The sequence below is a fragment of the Barbus barbus genome (assembly GCF_936440315.1).
Source record: "Barbus barbus genome assembly, chromosome: 17".
Lineage (NCBI taxonomy): Eukaryota > Metazoa > Chordata > Actinopteri > Cypriniformes > Cyprinidae > Barbus > Barbus barbus.
In genome coordinates this window covers 15,537,378-15,555,744 of record NC_136745.1, presented here as the reverse complement: position 1 = coordinate 15,555,744, position 18,367 = coordinate 15,537,378, and the positions used below count along the sequence as shown (strand labels likewise).

Here is an 18,367-nt window from a genome sequence, read left to right as displayed (position 1 = left end):
TGTGAACAGTTCAAACTAGTATTTAACAACCTACTCCAGAATTATAGATCTGTATAGAGGAAATAAATGCAAAAAAGTTTTTTAGCAGTTGATCATAGCTCAGTTTCATCAACTTTCAGTCAGGAGTTTCATCAATGTTTCTGCTATAATTCCTTATAAGATATAAAACAGACAAATGAGACAATCATTGACATATGCTCATAGAACAGCTCAGAATTAAATTAGAACTATTCATACTGAAATATATAAATTTTGTAGATGTTGGTAGACCCACTTTGTCAAAGTTTTGAGTCCTTCTGTAACTCTCTGGCAAACACTGGGGATATTAATGGTGTACTTTTCTCAGCAGACTTAAGAAAACATTTCAGATCAGATGATCTTTATCTCTTGTCTTTACCAAGGGCAAACAAGTGAGAAGTTATTAATGAGACTTTATTTGTGATTCTTCTCCTGTTCCTCTGTTATTAACCCCTGAGTCTGTAAGGAATGGATGTGAGACTTATGGTGACTGGTTCATCCACACTTTCACCTGCAGGATGAAAGCTAATGAAGAGGATGAAGTGAGGTGAGGAGCACCAGCAGAGGTACAGATCTAATTCCTTCTGTTCTAATTGGCCCAGTTCTTTCTCTGAGAAATCTTCAGGCAAAGATGTAAAATAGTCCGATGAGAATGAGCATTTTTTCCAAGTCTTCTTTTTTTTTTTTTATAATTTGTATGGGTAATTTAATTAAACAGCTGTAAAAGTTTTATTCAACATGCAAGTTTCATATTCAACTTTTTAAAAGTGAACTACGCAAAGAAAATAATTAATTGTTATATATAGTTTTACCATTTAAATATATAAACTTAATCTGAAAAAAACTAAATCTAAAAAGGTCTGTAAAAGCACAAGAAAATGTATAAGAGGAATGTAAAACTCTGAAACTCTTTTTGCGATATATAAAATTTATTTCTGTTTTTGACATTTTCTTCTGCTTTTTACATAATGATGGAGTCTTTGACATCTTTGGGTAGGGGTGTAAAGTATTCTTATAACAAGTCAAAATCTCACAAATAAAAATATATAGCATGTTCACCTGATCTGATAAAGTTTCAGCACAAGCGTGCATACTGGTGAAAGGAAATATAATACACAAGCACAACATTAACATCTGTATGTATGTAATATGGTGCATCCCTGAATTGTTCTTATCAAATGACTCATTAGTGTGACTGTGATATAGGTACATGTAAGAATAGCAATTTCTTAACTGCATGCCATTACTGGCTATGTTCACACTTAACTCTGAATCACTTCTCTGGGCTATTTGTTTTTTTTTTTTGTATATTCACATCACCACCACAGGTTCCATTTTTAACTCTGTAAAATTAATAGACATTTTAATGATAACATGTGCAGCTGAAACACACTGTAGCCAACATGTACATTTCAGACTGGTGCCAACTGATTTATTTATTAATTTTTAGCTAATTTACCCAAAATACAGTATGTGCCTATCGTCTGTATCTGTCATTGAGCATATTTGGGCAAAAACATGTTGAGAAGCATAGATTTGTGCAAATGATAATTTGCCTAACTCTCTTTCTATGATTTTTAGATCACCCAAACATGAAATTTCTATCATCATTCACTCACCCTCTTGTTGACTTCCTTTTCTTTTTCCTGCTGCTTTTTTCCATTTAATGAAGGGGGATGGGGACAAGAAGCAGTCAAGCTTTCAAAACAGACAAAACAGAACCATAAAAGTACCATAACAATCTTAATGAACCATGCTTGAATTTCTTGGAATGTGAATGATATTAAAGATTTATGATTTATTTATGATTCTGTTTGTGAAAAACTACTTGTTTTTTGGCACAATACCACATAGCTTCAGAAGACTTTGGAAGATGATTTGCATGATGCTTTATTGTCATCTCTGGAACTTCATAGCTCCTCACTACCATTCTCTTATGTAATATGTCTCTTATGTAATTCTCTTATGTCTGCTAAATGCGTAAATGTAATATGGAAAATGGGGGGGGGGGGGGGGGGGGGGGGGGTCTCTGTTTTTGTGTTTCATGACAGGAAGAAACTCATACAGGTTTGGAAAGACATGAGGTTGCATAAATGATGACAGAATTTAAGTTTTTGGCTGATCTAATCCTTTCAAATTATAAATCACTCTGAATTAGAAGAAGATCCTTCAGTGAAACCTCCAAAGGGGACTCTGTTGAGGTTCAAAGCAACTGTGCACTTGCTAGTGGTTTTGTTCCACAAAGATCAGTTTGCCATGTCATTAAAAGAGGGGCAAGCATCAGTTCACTGCAATATTTTGGCCATTTTCCAGTTCTTGACCCAAGCACCAAAATAAAGTCTACATTTAGAAGTTGCATTTGGCAGCTGTATCTCTATAAGAGAAAATGGACAGGGTTCAAACCCCCTGTGCTCTTTTCATCCGTCTCAAAAAGTTTCGCTTCTCCTCAAGCAGTTCCTGGATGCGCTTATTCCGTGTTTTCTCACGCAGAAACACGCGTCCTCTCCTGGGGATAATGTTATTAGCAGGAAACTCATTGTCCAATGGGATTATTCGATGCGGTATATCAATAGTGTTGCTCTCACTCACTTCTTCCACTTTATTTGGCCGTCCGCTCGTCTTCTCTGTGCCAGATGCTGTTGTACTGGACAGTGGTGTACTGGAAGTTGTACATATAGAGGTTGGTGCCAGGGGAGCAGGTTCTTCAGTGGTTGTTAGTACCTCTGATATAGATGTCACTGGGATGCTGACATCCATATTGACTGAGGTTGTCAATTCACTTTCATTCACACCATTCACTGTTGTTGACTGCAATATCGCACTGCTGTCCACATCTGGTGCACCACTACTCCCATCAAACTCTTTAAACTGGACAGTGGTGCTGGAAATGAGAGTGCCATTATTCAGATCACTGAAAATGATTGGGAAAACAGTGCAAACAGGTAATTCGGTGCTGTTTGCCATGTCATCTACAGGTGCAACTGTGATCCTTGTTGCTGCAGAAACAGTGCTAACAGGTAATTCGGTCACGTTTGCTATGTCATTTCCAGGTGCAGATGTGATCCTACTTGGTGTAGTAATGGCAAAGGATGTGCTCTGTTCTGTAGTAGTGTGCTTATAGATAGGCGTTGTAGTATGTGGATAAAAGGGCATTGTTGTATATTCGTGAGTATCAGTAGACTTTGTTAAACTTGTATATAACCAAGGTTTGCTCACAGATGTGGAACTTTTCCCTTCTGTTGTCGACAAAAAGCCTGCTGTGGAGGTCCACTCGGTGGTGGACTTTGTGAGTGTGGGACTTTGGGTTGTGGTGGATTGTCCATTGGTGGTGATTTTCGATTTGGATGGTGGCTTACTTGTGGTCACAGTGGTCTTTGTGGAATTGCCAACCTTGCAGGACTTGCAGCACATGCGCTGGAAGCCCGGCAGAGAGCAATACTGCTGCAGCACCTCCATGCGACAGAATGCAGAACGGTCTCCGTGACAACGCTCTGCAAAACAAGAGAGGGACATAAGACATATATGTATGTACACTGAAACTAAAGTCAAATATATGTTTTAACATCTCTGCAACAAGCTAAATAAATGTATTTACATGATAATAACTAAATTTAAAGGTCAAATCAAGTAGAAAAAACTGGACCAATTCTCACTATTAACCAGTTGCTTATTAGCATGCCTATTATTAACATGTTTGCTGTATATTAGTACTTATAAAGAACATATTCTGCATGACCATATTCTACATCCTTTATCCTACCCAATATCTAAACTTAACAACTACCTTACTAACTATTAATAAGCAGCAAATTAGGAGTTTGAGGTAAAAGTCGTAGTTAATGGATTGCGAGAATTGGACCTTAAAATAAAGTGTGACTGAAAAAACTTATTATGGTAACAATCATGTTACCATTTTTACAATCTATGATAAATATGTATAAAGAAGAGCTTAATGAGGATATATACAGCTAACTAGACATGTGTCTTCTAAACTTTTCATGCTTTTAACAAGTTTGTTTGAGTAAGAAATAAGCACAAATTGAAAAATATATAAAGAGAAGCATTAGTTGAAGCAAAGGAAGAAACAGAGTTATGAACTGACCATTAAGCAAGTCTGCAAAGACATGCATATAGATGCATACTAGAGAACTAAACATGTTAGAATGAATCGGATAACACACAGCTTTCTTTTGTTTTCCTTGTGAATGTGGTTATTTATGGACTATGAATGTGGTTATTTGTCCTGAATATGGATTATATTTATTTATATAATCATTAGCTAAAACATTTAGCAAGATCCTCCAAAAATTGGTGATCGTCAAAAGGATTTTCAATGGCTGGCAGATGAGAGCAGGGTATATATCTGCATATATCAATATGATGCATATATATACAAAACACAATTTAATGACAGCTAAGGAGACATTCACAAAGTTGTAAAAACACCTATTTTGCACAACTTTAACAGAAAATTTGGTAAAATTGAAAGGCAGCGGCTATTTGCACTATTTACACTAAGTGCAAATAGCATATTTTCTAAGCGATAGATACTATTTACACTAGTGCAAATAGCATATTTTCTAAGCGATAGATACTATTTACACTAGTGCAAATAGCATATTTTCTAAGCAATAGATACTATTTACACTAAGTGCAAATAGCTATAGATTCTATTTACACTATGTTAAAAATAGCAAGGTTTTCTGCTATTTATACTACTTATTGCAAATAGTGGCAATTATCTGCACCTCAGTATTGTAGTACATTATAAAACAGTGCATAATAATATCGTATTGAGTGCAAATTATAGTTTTAATTCAATTTATTAAATGGATGCCACCTTATTGGACAATAAAGCCCTCCCTACACCTACCCTGCCCGATACTTTTTTTCAACTTTTTGATTATTTCCTTCATTTTTATTGTAAATAAATGCCTTTCCAATGCTATATGAGATTTGAAAAGGAAGAAAAAAAGTTCAGCAAAAGGCAGGATCGAACGCGGGTCGATCGCGTCAAAAAGTATGCGCCTTACATCTCCGCCATTGAAACTAATATAAATTGAGCGTCTTTTTTATTGTTGACTAACCCAATCATACGTTGGTGGGTGGGGTTAGTGTAAATAGCCTTTGCCAACAAGGCGGGCTATTTGCATTTAGTGTAAATAGACACTCCGAAATTGGCAACAAATTATTAATTGCACTACAAAAACCCATTATTCTGAATACATGACAAATATCAGTGTTTTTGCTTGACCCCGATTCACTATGGTAAGCCTTATATTAGTAGCATAAGAATAAAACAACTCAAAATGAGCAAAATGACCTGCAATTCTACCACAGATTGTGAAAGAGAGGCCCATGTTCTGTAGTACACATTTAAGGTAATTGGAAAACAATCCCACTTTTCACAGAGAAACAGACAGAAAGCAGAGCGACAACACAGGCAGGAAAAAGCCATTAGATTTTTTTTTTTTTTTCGTTTTTATAACACTTTTTTATTCCTACTTTTGCAGTTGATCATGACAGAAACTGAAACAATGAAATGCACTCCCACCCCATTTAAACATACAGATAGAGTTGTCTTCTTCAGAAAAATAAATAATCAACTGTATTGAAAGGTACAAGTTCACAGTAACTTTGGTTAAACACTTCATTACTTTGAGAACAATTTATCCATTGGCAATTCTGATGAACAGGTAAATAAATAAATAGGTCATTGGTTAAATAAAATACAGGATTTCCATGATGATGTAAAAACTGGCATGGCACATACAAGTGTCATATATTAAACATTTACAAAACATTAATAAAGTTTCCCTGATAAATCAAAGTGCATATAGACGCAGTGCACGTAAGTCCATCTGAATGTTCCCCAGACATTTTTCCCCACAACAGCCAGCCAAGACGCAGTTAGGCCAGTGAAGTAACATGACAGTTACTCATAGTATATAATATTAGCATTTTTTTTTCTAATAAGTAAGGAGATAACAGTCATAAATGTTATTAAATACAGTAAACACCAATGTTTATTTACAGTATCTCACTGCAAGGTCTGGCTTTTCCTAGTGTTTTCTCCACGGCTTTGAGCATGAAAATTCGGATAGCTTGCTACATAGTCACAACAAAAATGTGTTTCACGATACAATGACACATCTGAAGTGATAAAGAGATGCCGAGTGTAGGTTTCCACTAAAATGCTCTCGATATCCAATGAGTTAGCCACTGTTGTCGGATGTGTGATGATGTGTTGATCGGTTGGTTCTATTTCAGGTTTTGTTTGAAGCTGCCTCTGGTTTCTGTGTGCTAAGCCATCACTTTCACAGATAAATGCCGATACATTCAAACATAGTGTAAGGTATTGTTCTTACGCTCTATGTCTCCCGCCCCCCCATCCCGAAAAGAGTGAGCTCGGATGTGGATGAAAGTTCATGAGGTATATTTATGTGTCATCTTTTGTATGGCCACTGGTAACCATCGTTAAAAACGCATGCTGGCAGACATACACGCACGCACACGTGTGTCGGAAACCCTCGCACATACGAAGGCATGACGAAAACGCATGTCACTCATCACCACGTGGAGATATTTAATGTGCATGAATCTCTCTCGTTCAGCATGAATCCAATAAAATGAAACCACAAAAAAAAAAAAAGGAGAGGCAACTGGCTGAGTGAGTCCTGCATAATATAGGTCTTCCCCTTCCCCCGAAACACTTAACTTCTGTTATTAAATAGCAATAGATCTGTATTTATGTAAAATCAATAAAATACACGTAACAGTCAAGAATTAAAGCGATCAATAGCAGTCAATATGTTAGGCTAATAAGCTACAGCTTATTCATGGTAAAACAAATTATTAATATTTCATATTATTGGTACCCATATAGATTTATATTCATATATAAATACAAATATATTTATATGTTTGTTTAAAGTCTGCAAGCACAAATAAGCTGCATTTATTGAATTTGTTAACAGTCAAAGAGAGGATGGAGGATGAGGTGGTTATGGCATTCGAACGTGTGTAGTAAAGCGACCCTGTTCAGCAAGTTCCACCTCATGTTCACCATCGGCCACCAACACGTATGATGGTGGTTCAACAGTATGTCCCATGTTAACATCTTAACTTGTTAGCTTGAGTGTTTGTTTTTGTCCCATCAGTTTTCCAGAATGAACTAGGATGTGGAATGAGCACTTAGCAAAGATTTCCTCATTGTGACAAGTTCACATTCACAATAAAGCTTTAGTTATTTTTTTGTCATTTTTTTTTTTTTTTTTATCTTTTAGCCACTTTTCATTTTTATTTTTTCCCTTTCACACCTGCAGCTCAGGCGGCGCCTCTGTAAAACGGCGTCTGCCTTGAGAGTGTGAGCCATATGGAAACAGCTTGCAGAGGGCAGTGATTCAAACAAACGCATCGCCCCCTGCAGAAACCTCAGCGCAATCATTAGCTCCACAAGCTGCCCGTCCAATCACAAAGCCCCTCCTTTAACGAACATCCCCGAATTTTTTACATGTTTTGTTTTGTCAACAATTTCTTACTGGCCAGCGTTCACAACACAGAGCTCCACAAAGGAGAGAGAGAGATAGAGCGAGAGACAGAGAGAGAGAGAAACAGAGAAACCTCCCCCTATCGGAAACGCCCCATTAAAGAGGACCACCACCCAGGAAAAAGAAGCGTGCAAGCCTCGGAAGAGGGAGGCAGTCAGGGGAGTTTGCCTTGTAAAGCCAGGCAGAGAGACAGAGGGAAGGTCCAGCTGAGAGAGGTGAGACAGCGCAGCGCCACAACGTGGCTGGAGAGAGACGCTTTACTTGACATCCTCTGCACGGGGTATTTGGGGTCATGACGCGACAACCACTGTATCAGGAAGTTGCCATGCTTGTTGAAGTCGGAAGTGCTCCCTGTCGCATGTGGGAGAGGGATTGGGAAGGAGAAGGCCCGGTAGACAAAGAGAAAGCGAGAGAAAGAAAGAAAGAAAGAAAGAATAAAATTCCATCAACTATATTAGTGTGTTCATTCGTGTTAAGAATTAATCTGTTATTTCTGCAAAAACTAGTACAGATAATACAACTTTCATTAATAACATTAATAAGCATGCTGGGAAGATCATGAGTACATTCAAATAATCCCAATTCACCATACTTCATATATGAATAGTTGGCTTCATATATTTTGGTCTTCATCAACATGAAATGAAAATCGATATCTACGACTTCTAACCAGGACTTGGAAGGACTTCTAACCAGGACTTGGAAGATGACACTAAAGATGCCAGTAACACCTTAGAATAGGGAGCACTTATTCACTATTAACTACGACTTTTTCCTCAAAAACTCCTAATTTGCTGCTTGTTAATAGTTAGTAAAGTAGTTGTTAAATTTAGGTATTGGGTAGGATTAGGATGTAGAACAAGGTTATGTAGAATAAGGAATTAATATGTGTTTAATTTGTACTAATAAATGGCTAATATTCTAGTAATATGCATGCTAATTAGTGTCACAGTTATGGTCTGTTTTGGTTTTGGTTTTGTTTTACCCCTGTCTTAGTTCCTGTTTCCTTATTTGGTCATTTTCCTGTTCTTGTTTAGTTTGATTATGATTCCGTTCAGCTGTGTTTGATTAATTATCTAGTTTCTTTCTGTGTATTTAAGTTCCTGTCTGTTCAGTTAGTTTTTGTCTGGTCTACTCATTAGTCCCAGTGTTCCTGTGTGTCTGCCCTGCCTTGTATTGCTCTGCCTTGTTTGTATTAAAGACTGTTTATTTGAGTTGATCCTCGTCTCCGTGTTCATCGTTCCTCCCCACTGTGTGTACCGTGACAATAAGTAACTAGTTAAAAGACCCTAAAATAAAGTGTTACCAAGATGACATATGTGACCCTGGACCACAAAACCAGTCTTAAGTCGCTGGGGTATATTTGTAGCAATAGCCAAAAATGCATTGTGCAACTTTCGATTTTTTCTTATGCCAAAACTCATTAGGATATTAAGTAAAGATCATGTTCCATGAAGATATTTAGCAAATTTCTTACTGTAAATATATCAAAACTTAATTTTTGATTAGTAATATGCATTGCAAAGAACTTCATTTGGACAATTTTAAAGGCGATTTTCTCAATTTTGGGATTTTTTTGCACCCTCAGATTCCAGATTTTCAAATAGTTGTATCTCGGCCAAATATTGTCTTATCCTAACAAACCATACATCAATGGAAAGCTATTCATTCAGACTTCAGATGATGTATAAACCTCAATTTCGAAAAATTGACACTTAAGACTGGTTTTGTGGTCCAGGGTCACATATAAAAAATGCTATCCTGCACACTGTCAGTCCATGCTAAACCAAAAGGACCGAAACGTTGCTCTTACTTGAAATAATACATTTCTATATTTAGCATGGACTGATAGTGTGCGGGATTGCATTTTTTATATTTTGGATTCGACAGTGTTGTTGGACTATTTTTCCTACGCAGCTATTTTTTTTCTCAGGTGTGCTGAGTTTTTGTTGATTGACTAAAGATGACGTAGAAAGCTAGTATTGCATATTATTGTTAATCATTTATTAATCTAGTTAATGTTAGAAAGTTCTAGTTCATTGTTGGGTACAGCAAGGTTTTTTTTAAAGAATTGAACACCTTTATTCAGCAAAATGCATTAAAGACATTTATGATGTTACAAAAATTACTGAATAAATATTAAGAAGCACAACTGTTTTCAACAACCCTCATCAAACAATAAATGTTTCATGAGCACCAAACCAACATATTAGAATGATTTCTGAAGAATCATAAGACACTGATAACTGGAGTAATGGCTGCTGAAAATTCAGCATGGCATCAAAGGAATAAATTACAATTCTAAATATATTTAAATCGAAAATTGTTCTTTTGAATTGTAATAACACATTTCACAATATTGCTGATTTACTGTATTTTTGATCAATTAAATGCATCTTGGATGAGTATAAGAGACTTATTTAAAAAATATTTCAAAATCTTACCAAAAATTAATATACAGTATCTCACAGAAGTGAGTACACCCCTCACATTTTTGTAAATATTTTATTATATCTTTTCATGTGACAACACTGAAGAAATTACACTTTGCTACAATGTAAAGTAGTGAGTGTACAGCTTGTATAGCAGTGTAAATTTACTGTCCCCTCAAAATAACTCAACACACAGCCATTAATGTCTAAACCGCTGGTCACAAAAGTGAAAATGTCCAAATTGGGCCCAAATAGCAATTTTCTCTCCCCGGTGTCATGTGACTTGTTAGTGTTACAGGGTCTTAGGAGTGAATGGGGAGCAGGTGTGTTAAATTTGGTGTTATCGCTCTCACTCTCTCATACTGGTCACTGGAAGTTCAACATGGCACCTCATGGCAAAGAACTCTCTAATGATCTGAAAAAAATAATTGTTGCTCTACATAAAGATGGCGTAGGCTATAAGAAGATTGCCAACACCCTGAAACTGAGCTGCAGCACAGTGGCCAAGACCATACAGCAGTTTAACAGGACAGGCTCCACTCAGAACAGGCCTCGCCATGGTCGACCAAAGAAGTTGAGTGCACATGCTCAGCGTCATATCCAGAGGTTGTGTTTGGGAAATAGACGGATGAGTGCTGCCAGCATTGCTTCAGAGGTTGAAGGGGTGGGGGTTCAGCCTGTCAGTGCTCAGACCATATGCCGCACACTGCATCAAAATGGTCTGCATGGCTGTCGTCCCAGAAGGAAGCCTCTTCTAAAGATGATGCACAAGAAATCCCACAAACAGTCTGCTGAAGACAAGCAGACTAAGGTCATGCATTACTGGAACCATGTCCTGTGGTCTGATGAGACCAAGATAAACTTATTTGGTTCAGATGGTGTCAAGTGTGTGTGGCGGCAAACAGGTGAGGAGTACAAAGACAAGTGTGTATTGCCTACAGTCAAGCATGGTGGTGGGAGTGTCATGGTCTGGGGCTGCATGAGTGCTGCCGGCACTGGGGAGCTACAGTTCATTGAGGGAACCATGAATGCCAACATGTACTGTGACATACAAGCAGAGACTGGGCCGCAGAGCAGTATTCCAACATGATAACGTCAACATGATGTCATCATGGAGGAGTGGAAGAAGACTCCAGAGGCAACCTGTGAAGCTCTGGTGAACTCCATGCCCAAGAGGATTAAGGCAGTGCTGGAAAATAATGGTGGCCACACAAAATATTGAATATTGGGCCCAATTTGGACATTTTCACTTAAGGGTGTACTCACTTTTGTGGCCAGCGGTTTAGACATTAATGGCTGTGTGTTGAGTTATTTTAAGGGGACAGCAAATTTATACTGTAATACAAGCTGTACACTCACTACTTTACATTGTAGCAAAGTGTCATTTCTTCAGTGTTGTCACATGAAAAGATATAATAAAATATTTACAAAAATGTGAGGGGTGTACTCACTTCTGTGAGATACTGTATGGTGTGAAATAATGTTCAGTGGTATTTCATGTTGAATAATGTAGGCCTACATATCCTTATTGTAAAGTGTAACCACTTAGAGACACCCTTCTCTTAGAAAGATGCATTATAGGAGCTTTACTTTTAACCCTGACTCCCTTTTGGTATGTTGCGGCAACCTATAACAATTCATCCAATTCTCAATGGCTCTCAAGTCCTGCCCAATATAGGCTATATTTTTTTACTCTGACATATTTCTGAGTGTAGCAAAATATTAATTTAAAATAGGCTGCAAACAGCACTTCATGTTGACTTAAATTTTGAATGTACTGATCTGTTATTTGTGTTGTTATTTTAGCCTTAAAGTTACTGAAAATGTGAGCACAATCAAATACGCACTTGGGCAGGGATCCATTCTGCAGGGTCTCAATGCAGCTGGTTTGGAGTCCAGACAGAGTCCAGTGGTGTTGTCAGGGGTATGACAAAGCACCTGCCTCTCCTGCGTACCATTACCACACGTCACTGAGCACTACAACAGCACACACACAAACAAACATTCATTATTTTATATCAGACCTGTACTGATGGAAACACAGCATGTCAGATGTATGTACCTGTGACCAGGGGCCCAGCCTCCACTCAGCAGGGCACAGGTTGCGATTGCAGTCTCTGCGGGACTCTGGGCGCTCATCGCTGCAGTAACGACTGCGGATGGATTTGAACTTGCCGTCGCCCAGAGGTTGGACGCAGCGTACATAGCGTGTCTGAGTTCCCATCTTCCCACAAGACTTACTGCATTCACGCCACTCTCCAGCCACCCAGCTAAACACATAACAGTCAAAGTTTATCCAGAAAAACAGGTGCCAAAGTGTCATGTGTGATGCAAAGGTACAACAGTGTCACACTGACATCTACTGGAGACAGACTATAGTTGCAGAAAACCAGGCCACGTAATGTAGTGCTAGGGAATTTTTTGCATCAAGTTTTTTTTTATGTATTACTGTATATTAAATCTATTAACTACATATATAATTTTTTTTATAAAATAATAAAAAGACATTACATGACATTGTAATGTTTTCGATAGTAGTGTTTTAGATAATAGTTAATAAAAAAGTAAAAATAAAGAATCACTTGGTGTGTCTTGCCCCCAAAATTGAAAATGTGAATTACAACTAATAATAATAATATCCTTCTAACTTATTTGGCGCACACACTCACATGGGCTGAGCACACTCTCTCACGAAACAGTCTCTAAACAGCGGTGGAGGCTGCTTGATTTTCTCACAGAATCTGCGATGAACCATCCTCATCTCTGCATTCTTACGGCAGCCATAACGCGTCATCTGAATACCTATCCATAAGAAGGTAGTGAATGAAATACTAATGAGCATGAAAAGAGAAATACAAAAAACACAATACAATTCTATAATAATCAAAATAATATAATCTAACATTCTATTGGACTAAGCATCGTCAGAGCTCAATCAAGTTCAGCACTTCCACTTCTATCATCCTAAAGTAACGCCCACATGTCATCATTGAGGCGGCACTTCACTATTATCAGTATCGCCTCCTTTTAGTCACTTTTGAGAGCTTGATAGTATAGTGGACAGCAGTAATTGCTGAGATAAGATTTTCCAGTAATGTTTTAAGGCAGGACTTAGCAAAGGATCTGTTATAGTAGAAACTTAGCTGTCTCTATCTATAATAAACTACTCTCAAACAAATGATTATGGTTACAGTGTACTACCTCCTCCACAGGTCTTGGAACAAGGTGTCCATCTCTTCACCACCCAGGAATATGGCACCGCATTATCAGGGACCATGTTGTTCTCATTGGCACCATCGCTCAGTCTGTCATTGTCAGTGATGTATTTGATCGACACCTTCACTTTGGCCGATCCATGCATTCGGATCTAGTAAACAATTACACTGTTAAAGACAATTATTTAAGACAAGTTGTGTGTCCACTCGTGTGTGTATGTGTGTGTGTAAATCTCTACAGGAGATTACCATGACAACTATGTCATTTTTCAAGGGTCCGCTGGTTTGAATGGTGTCCTTGTTGTTTTTATTTTCATACTCCCATTCCAGACCTTTTTCAATAACTGAGCGTGTCTCTGGGTAGTCTCCGTGTGCGTTGAGAAAGAAATCACCTGATGCTTTAGTCCTGACAGCTATTCAGTGAAAGAAAATGAAGAGAGAGAGCTGCAATCAAACAGGCATTGTGCTTAATGTATGAAAAACAACAGGAAATGATCAGGTTTTACCTAAAATGTGAGTAGTCCCATTAAGTTCCTGAATGAAGAGATGTCTCGCCCCTCTGGGAACTTCAAGCACTTTAATGACACCTAAACCAAAACATTTCCAAATCACTATTAATTTACTCCAGTAATTTAATAAACATTAAACAACTTTTCGAACCTTTCTAATACCAGTCTCTATGTGTTATTTTATAAAATTTTACAGCTTGTTTTGTTTGTTAAATGGAGAGCACAGGTCAATATTAGACTAGAAAGTACAACTCTTGCTTTTGTTATACAAATGTGTTTTTAAAAACATAAACTTTAAAACAGTTATGATGTAACAAAGCTTTGTTTACTCAAATCACATGACTCTTCGCAGTTTGATACAAGCTTCACAAAGCAGTCTTTCAAAAGCATCGATCACTACTTTTCAGTATTAAATTAAGGATATTTGAAACCCATTTTTGTTTCTTGTATTTTTCACTGATCTTGCAAGTTGCACTATGTTACAGGATTGCCTTTGCAAAGAATTTGGCCAAAAGAATGGATCTTATGAGGCATTATAATTCTGCCAATGTTTGGAAAAAGCCATTGTGTCTGGACTGGGCCTGTAATGCCTTAAAATGCTGCCTAGGTTTTGGAACAGAGCCTACATGTGTGCTGTGGAGACGTACAGTACCTTTCTTCTCTACAAAGGTGAAGTTAAACTTGTGAGTCTTGCACTTGGTTCCATCTCCCCCGCAGATGCCGCACTTATCTTCCTGTAGACCTGATCCAACCACATTATCACAGCCCACTTTCTGAAGGGAGAGAGACATCATGAGCAACAGGCCACTAAACACAAACATTTACAAGTGATACACGCAGCTCTTCACCTCACAGTCTCCGGCCACACACACACTGTAGGGATCTTTGTAGGAGCAGCGTGTTCCAGGTTCCACCTGAGTCTGCATGTTGACTACAGCTCGCGTCTCTTTGGATTGACAGAACAATTTGCAGCGTTGCTTAGCTATGGAAAACAAGATAAGAGAGATCCTTGAGGGATGAATCTAGATGAAGTGCATATTTATAAAGATTTAGAAGATCTAGAGATTATCTTGAATTTTAAAAAACTGTTTAAAAAGAAAAATCTAATTCTAAGACAAAAAATTAAAACAAAATAAATGTTGACAATATACAATTTAAATGTACAAAATGCTTTAAAAAATATTCCACATCTATTAGGCTACATCTTTGTCCACCAGAGGATATGGTTTATACAAAAAAATGTCTCTTGATAGTCTTGAAATGGTCTATAAAATCATTGTACATTATATGACCCCAAACAATTTCCCAGATAATCCAAAAACTGAATGCTTCTGTTCCAGAAGAACATTCTAATAAGTCCAGCTCATTTTATCATAAAGACCAAAACTTTTCCACGAACAATGTGATGCCTGTTGAATGTCCCAGAAATTTAAAAGCATTTAATTTCACTCTGTGTGGGAAAAGTACAAGTAAACCAAGTACTTTATTCCCCACCAAAAAAGCAAACCCACACAAATCAAATCAAGACCAACAGAGAACAGTTCTCCAGAGAGTAAGATGTAAAAATCATCATGTAAAAATGATTATCTCATCTGATCAATGGTATCCAAGCCCACTTTATGAACCACAAACATTCTCTTCTGAATTATTCTGCAGTTCAGTCTTAATTGACATGACAGTAAAAAAAAAAAGAAAAAAAAGGCTCAAAAAGGTTCTTTATATGAGAATTACTTTGGATGTGCCTGTGTTGATCGTAAGACTAAGATATCAACAGCACTAATGCATCAAAAGGGATTTCATGTTCTAAGTGATGTCATGAATATTGTAGAAGTACATGTGGAAAAAAGAGGGGGGTTTTGAATGAAATCATATTTTCATGTGTACCCACTGTATAAGTGAGAACAGCTGTGCAGAGAAATGGATTACATCAGTCTGGTTACAGGCCTGGCTGACAAACTGAGCTTGATTGTGCAGGACAGGAGTGGGAAACAATCTAAAGTAAGCTTTGAATAAAATGTAAATCATTTAAAATAACTGAATAAAAGATACTTTAAAGTTAAACTACATTGTTTTTTATGTAAAGTTTATTTAAATCAATACAAAGTCAAATATTCTGCTGCACTGATATTTAAGATTTTTTTGGTATTTGCCAAATTGCTGGCAAAATACGGTGCAGAGTGAAAAGTATCTTGTCCAGTACTGTGAAATATTGCAAGCCAAACTTGAACAAATTACAGTAGGGCCATTGCTCAACATGTATAAACTACCATGTCATGACTCTGATAAATGAATTTGAGGACTTTTTAATTAGCAGTGTTGGGAAGGTTACTTTGGAAATGTAATAGGTTACAGATTACAAGTTACCCTATTTAAATATGTAATAAGTAGTAATAGTTTAACTACTTCAATTACTTTATTTAAGTGTCAGCAGATAGACACAGGACTCAGAGGTAAGTGCAATAAAATCAACCGGTTTATTGAGTAGTAGCAGAGGGGAATGAGACGAGCAGAATGTCCAGGTAAGCAGGCGGGGAATGGGAATGTCTCTAGGGGCTTATCTGAGTGTGAATATCCTTTTTCTTTTTCCAGAGGATCTGGAGGTAACAGCGGAGCGTGGAGACGGTGGAGAACTGGAGCGGTGGAGAACAGGGATAGGAACACTGGAGCAACTGGTAAGTAGACAAAAGGTAAGTGGGTCAGGTTAGTCAACATGGAATGTTTGAGACCAGACAGTCAGTGAACGGGAGGAGTGCAGGAATATAGTGCTGACAGGTGGCGGTGATCAGAAATCAGGGGATTGGGATCTGGTGAGTGTCGTTGGTGGAGACTGCGGTGACTGTGGTGACTCCCTGACAGTAACCCCTCCTCCATGGGCAGCTTCTGACGCTCTAGTACGGCGACGGGGTCGGCCAAGGCCTCTGGGTGCAGGACGGTCAGTGTGGTTCTGGTGAAACTCGGCCAGGAGAGAGGGATCCAGCACATCGTCCTGGGCCACCCAGGATATTTCCTCCGGCCCGTATCCCTCCCAGTCAATAAGATATTCCAGGCGACCACCCCGTCGCCAAGAGTCCAAGATGTCCTGCACCCTGTAGACTAGGGGCGGTTTGCTAGAGGGAATTTTGTGCATACTCGGCCCACGGGAGGAAGCGGTTTGTCATGACAGTAGGCCCGGAGATATCTCCTGAATCTTCCGCTCAGTCTGGCCATTAGTCTGGGGGTGATACCCTTAGGAGAGACTGACGGTGACATCGAGGAGTTTGAAGAAATCCTTCCAGACATGGGAGACAAACTGTGGCCCACAGTCAGAGACGACATCTTCCGGGATGCCGAAGGTGCAGAAGATATTATCGAAGAGGGCCTCTGCCGTTTCGAGGGCTGTGGGTAAACCCCGGAGGCTTTGGAGAATCTGTCAACTGCAACGAGTATGCAGGTATAACCTTCTGACTTGGGGAGATCTGTGATGAAGTCGACTCCGACTTGGGACCAGGGTCGACATGGAATGGGTAACGGGACTAATTTTCCGGCAGGTAAGTGATGCGGGGTCTTGGAGATGGCGCAGACTGAGCATCCACGAACATACTGGGAGACATCCCGGGCCATACTGGGCCACCAGTACCGAGCTTGGAGGAGCGAGAGACTACGCTGGCTGTCTGGGTGTCCAGAGCCCGGGGGAGCATGCAGGGAGTCCAGAAGGGAAGTCCTCAAGAAAGTGGGCATGTAGGTTTTGCCCTCTGGGCCTCCCAGCGGAGCGGGTTCGGTGATAGAGGCGATGCGGATCTGTTCATCCAGGGCCCACCGGATGGGGCTCACAAGGACGGCTGGAGGGAGTATGGGTTCAGGTGTGGAGGGTTCGTCGGGGACATGGATACGTGATAGGGAATCCGCCTTGACATTCTTATCTCCGGGTCGATACGTGATGGAAAACAAGAACTGGGTGAAGAGGGTCCAGCGAGCCTGCCGGGGGTTTAACCTCTTAGCACTTCGGAGATATTCAAGGTTTTTGTGGTCAGTGATGACCGTAAAGGGGTGTTGAGCTCCCTCCAGCCAGTGTCTCCATTCCTCCAGCGCCAGTTTTATTGAGACAGCACTGCTCCCACGCCGGTGGTGGAGGCATTCACTGCCACTATGAATGGGAGTTGGGCTTCGGGATGTGAGAGTATGGGAGCAGTGCAGAAGGCCTCCTGGAGCTTCTTGTAGGCGGCTCGAGCTTTGGAGTTCCAGGACAGAGACTTGGGTTTCTGACGGAGCATGGACGAGAGGGGGGCTGAGAGGAGACTGAAGTTCAGATTGAACCTCCGGTAGAAATTTGCGAAGCCGAGGAATCATTGGAGTTCCTTTACTGACTGAGGCAGGGGCCAGTCCCGGATGGCTTGGACCTCCTTCCCCTGGTCCATCTGGATCCCATCCGCACTGAGGATGTAGCAGAGGAACTGGACCGTGGGGCGGTGAAACTCACACTTCTCGAGCTTCAGGTAGAGGTGGTGTTTCCTGAGTTGGCGTAGAACCTGCGTCACATGATGGCGATGTTCGGCCAGGTTCCGGGAGTAGATCAGGATATCGTCTATGTATACAATGACAAACCGGTGGAGGAACTCCCGGAACACCTCGTTCATAACCCCCTGGAAGACGGACGGGGAATTGGA

General features: G+C 39.4%; 1 protein-coding gene across 1 annotated transcript in view; it reads right to left on the bottom strand.

Annotated features, from left to right (window-relative positions):
* Nucleotides 1-2,415: 2,415 nt before the first annotated feature.
* Nucleotides 2,416-18,367, bottom strand: part of LOC306883602 (A disintegrin and metalloproteinase with thrombospondin motifs 2-like) — a gene marked incomplete at both ends in the record, with an annotated part of 179,512 nt that continues 163,560 nt past the window's right edge. The window contains 10 exons of the mRNA XM_079438969.1: nucleotides 2,416-3,509; nucleotides 7,830-7,919; nucleotides 11,848-11,977; nucleotides 12,063-12,270; nucleotides 12,670-12,802; nucleotides 13,202-13,367; nucleotides 13,465-13,628; nucleotides 13,722-13,802; nucleotides 14,377-14,497; nucleotides 14,573-14,706. Of these exons, the coding sequence (XP_079295095.1) occupies nucleotides 2,416-3,509; nucleotides 7,830-7,919; nucleotides 11,848-11,977; nucleotides 12,063-12,270; nucleotides 12,670-12,802; nucleotides 13,202-13,367; nucleotides 13,465-13,628; nucleotides 13,722-13,802; nucleotides 14,377-14,497; nucleotides 14,573-14,706 (2,321 nt within the window). The remainder of the gene's footprint in view (nucleotides 3,510-7,829; nucleotides 7,920-11,847; nucleotides 11,978-12,062; nucleotides 12,271-12,669; nucleotides 12,803-13,201; nucleotides 13,368-13,464; nucleotides 13,629-13,721; nucleotides 13,803-14,376; nucleotides 14,498-14,572; nucleotides 14,707-18,367) is intronic.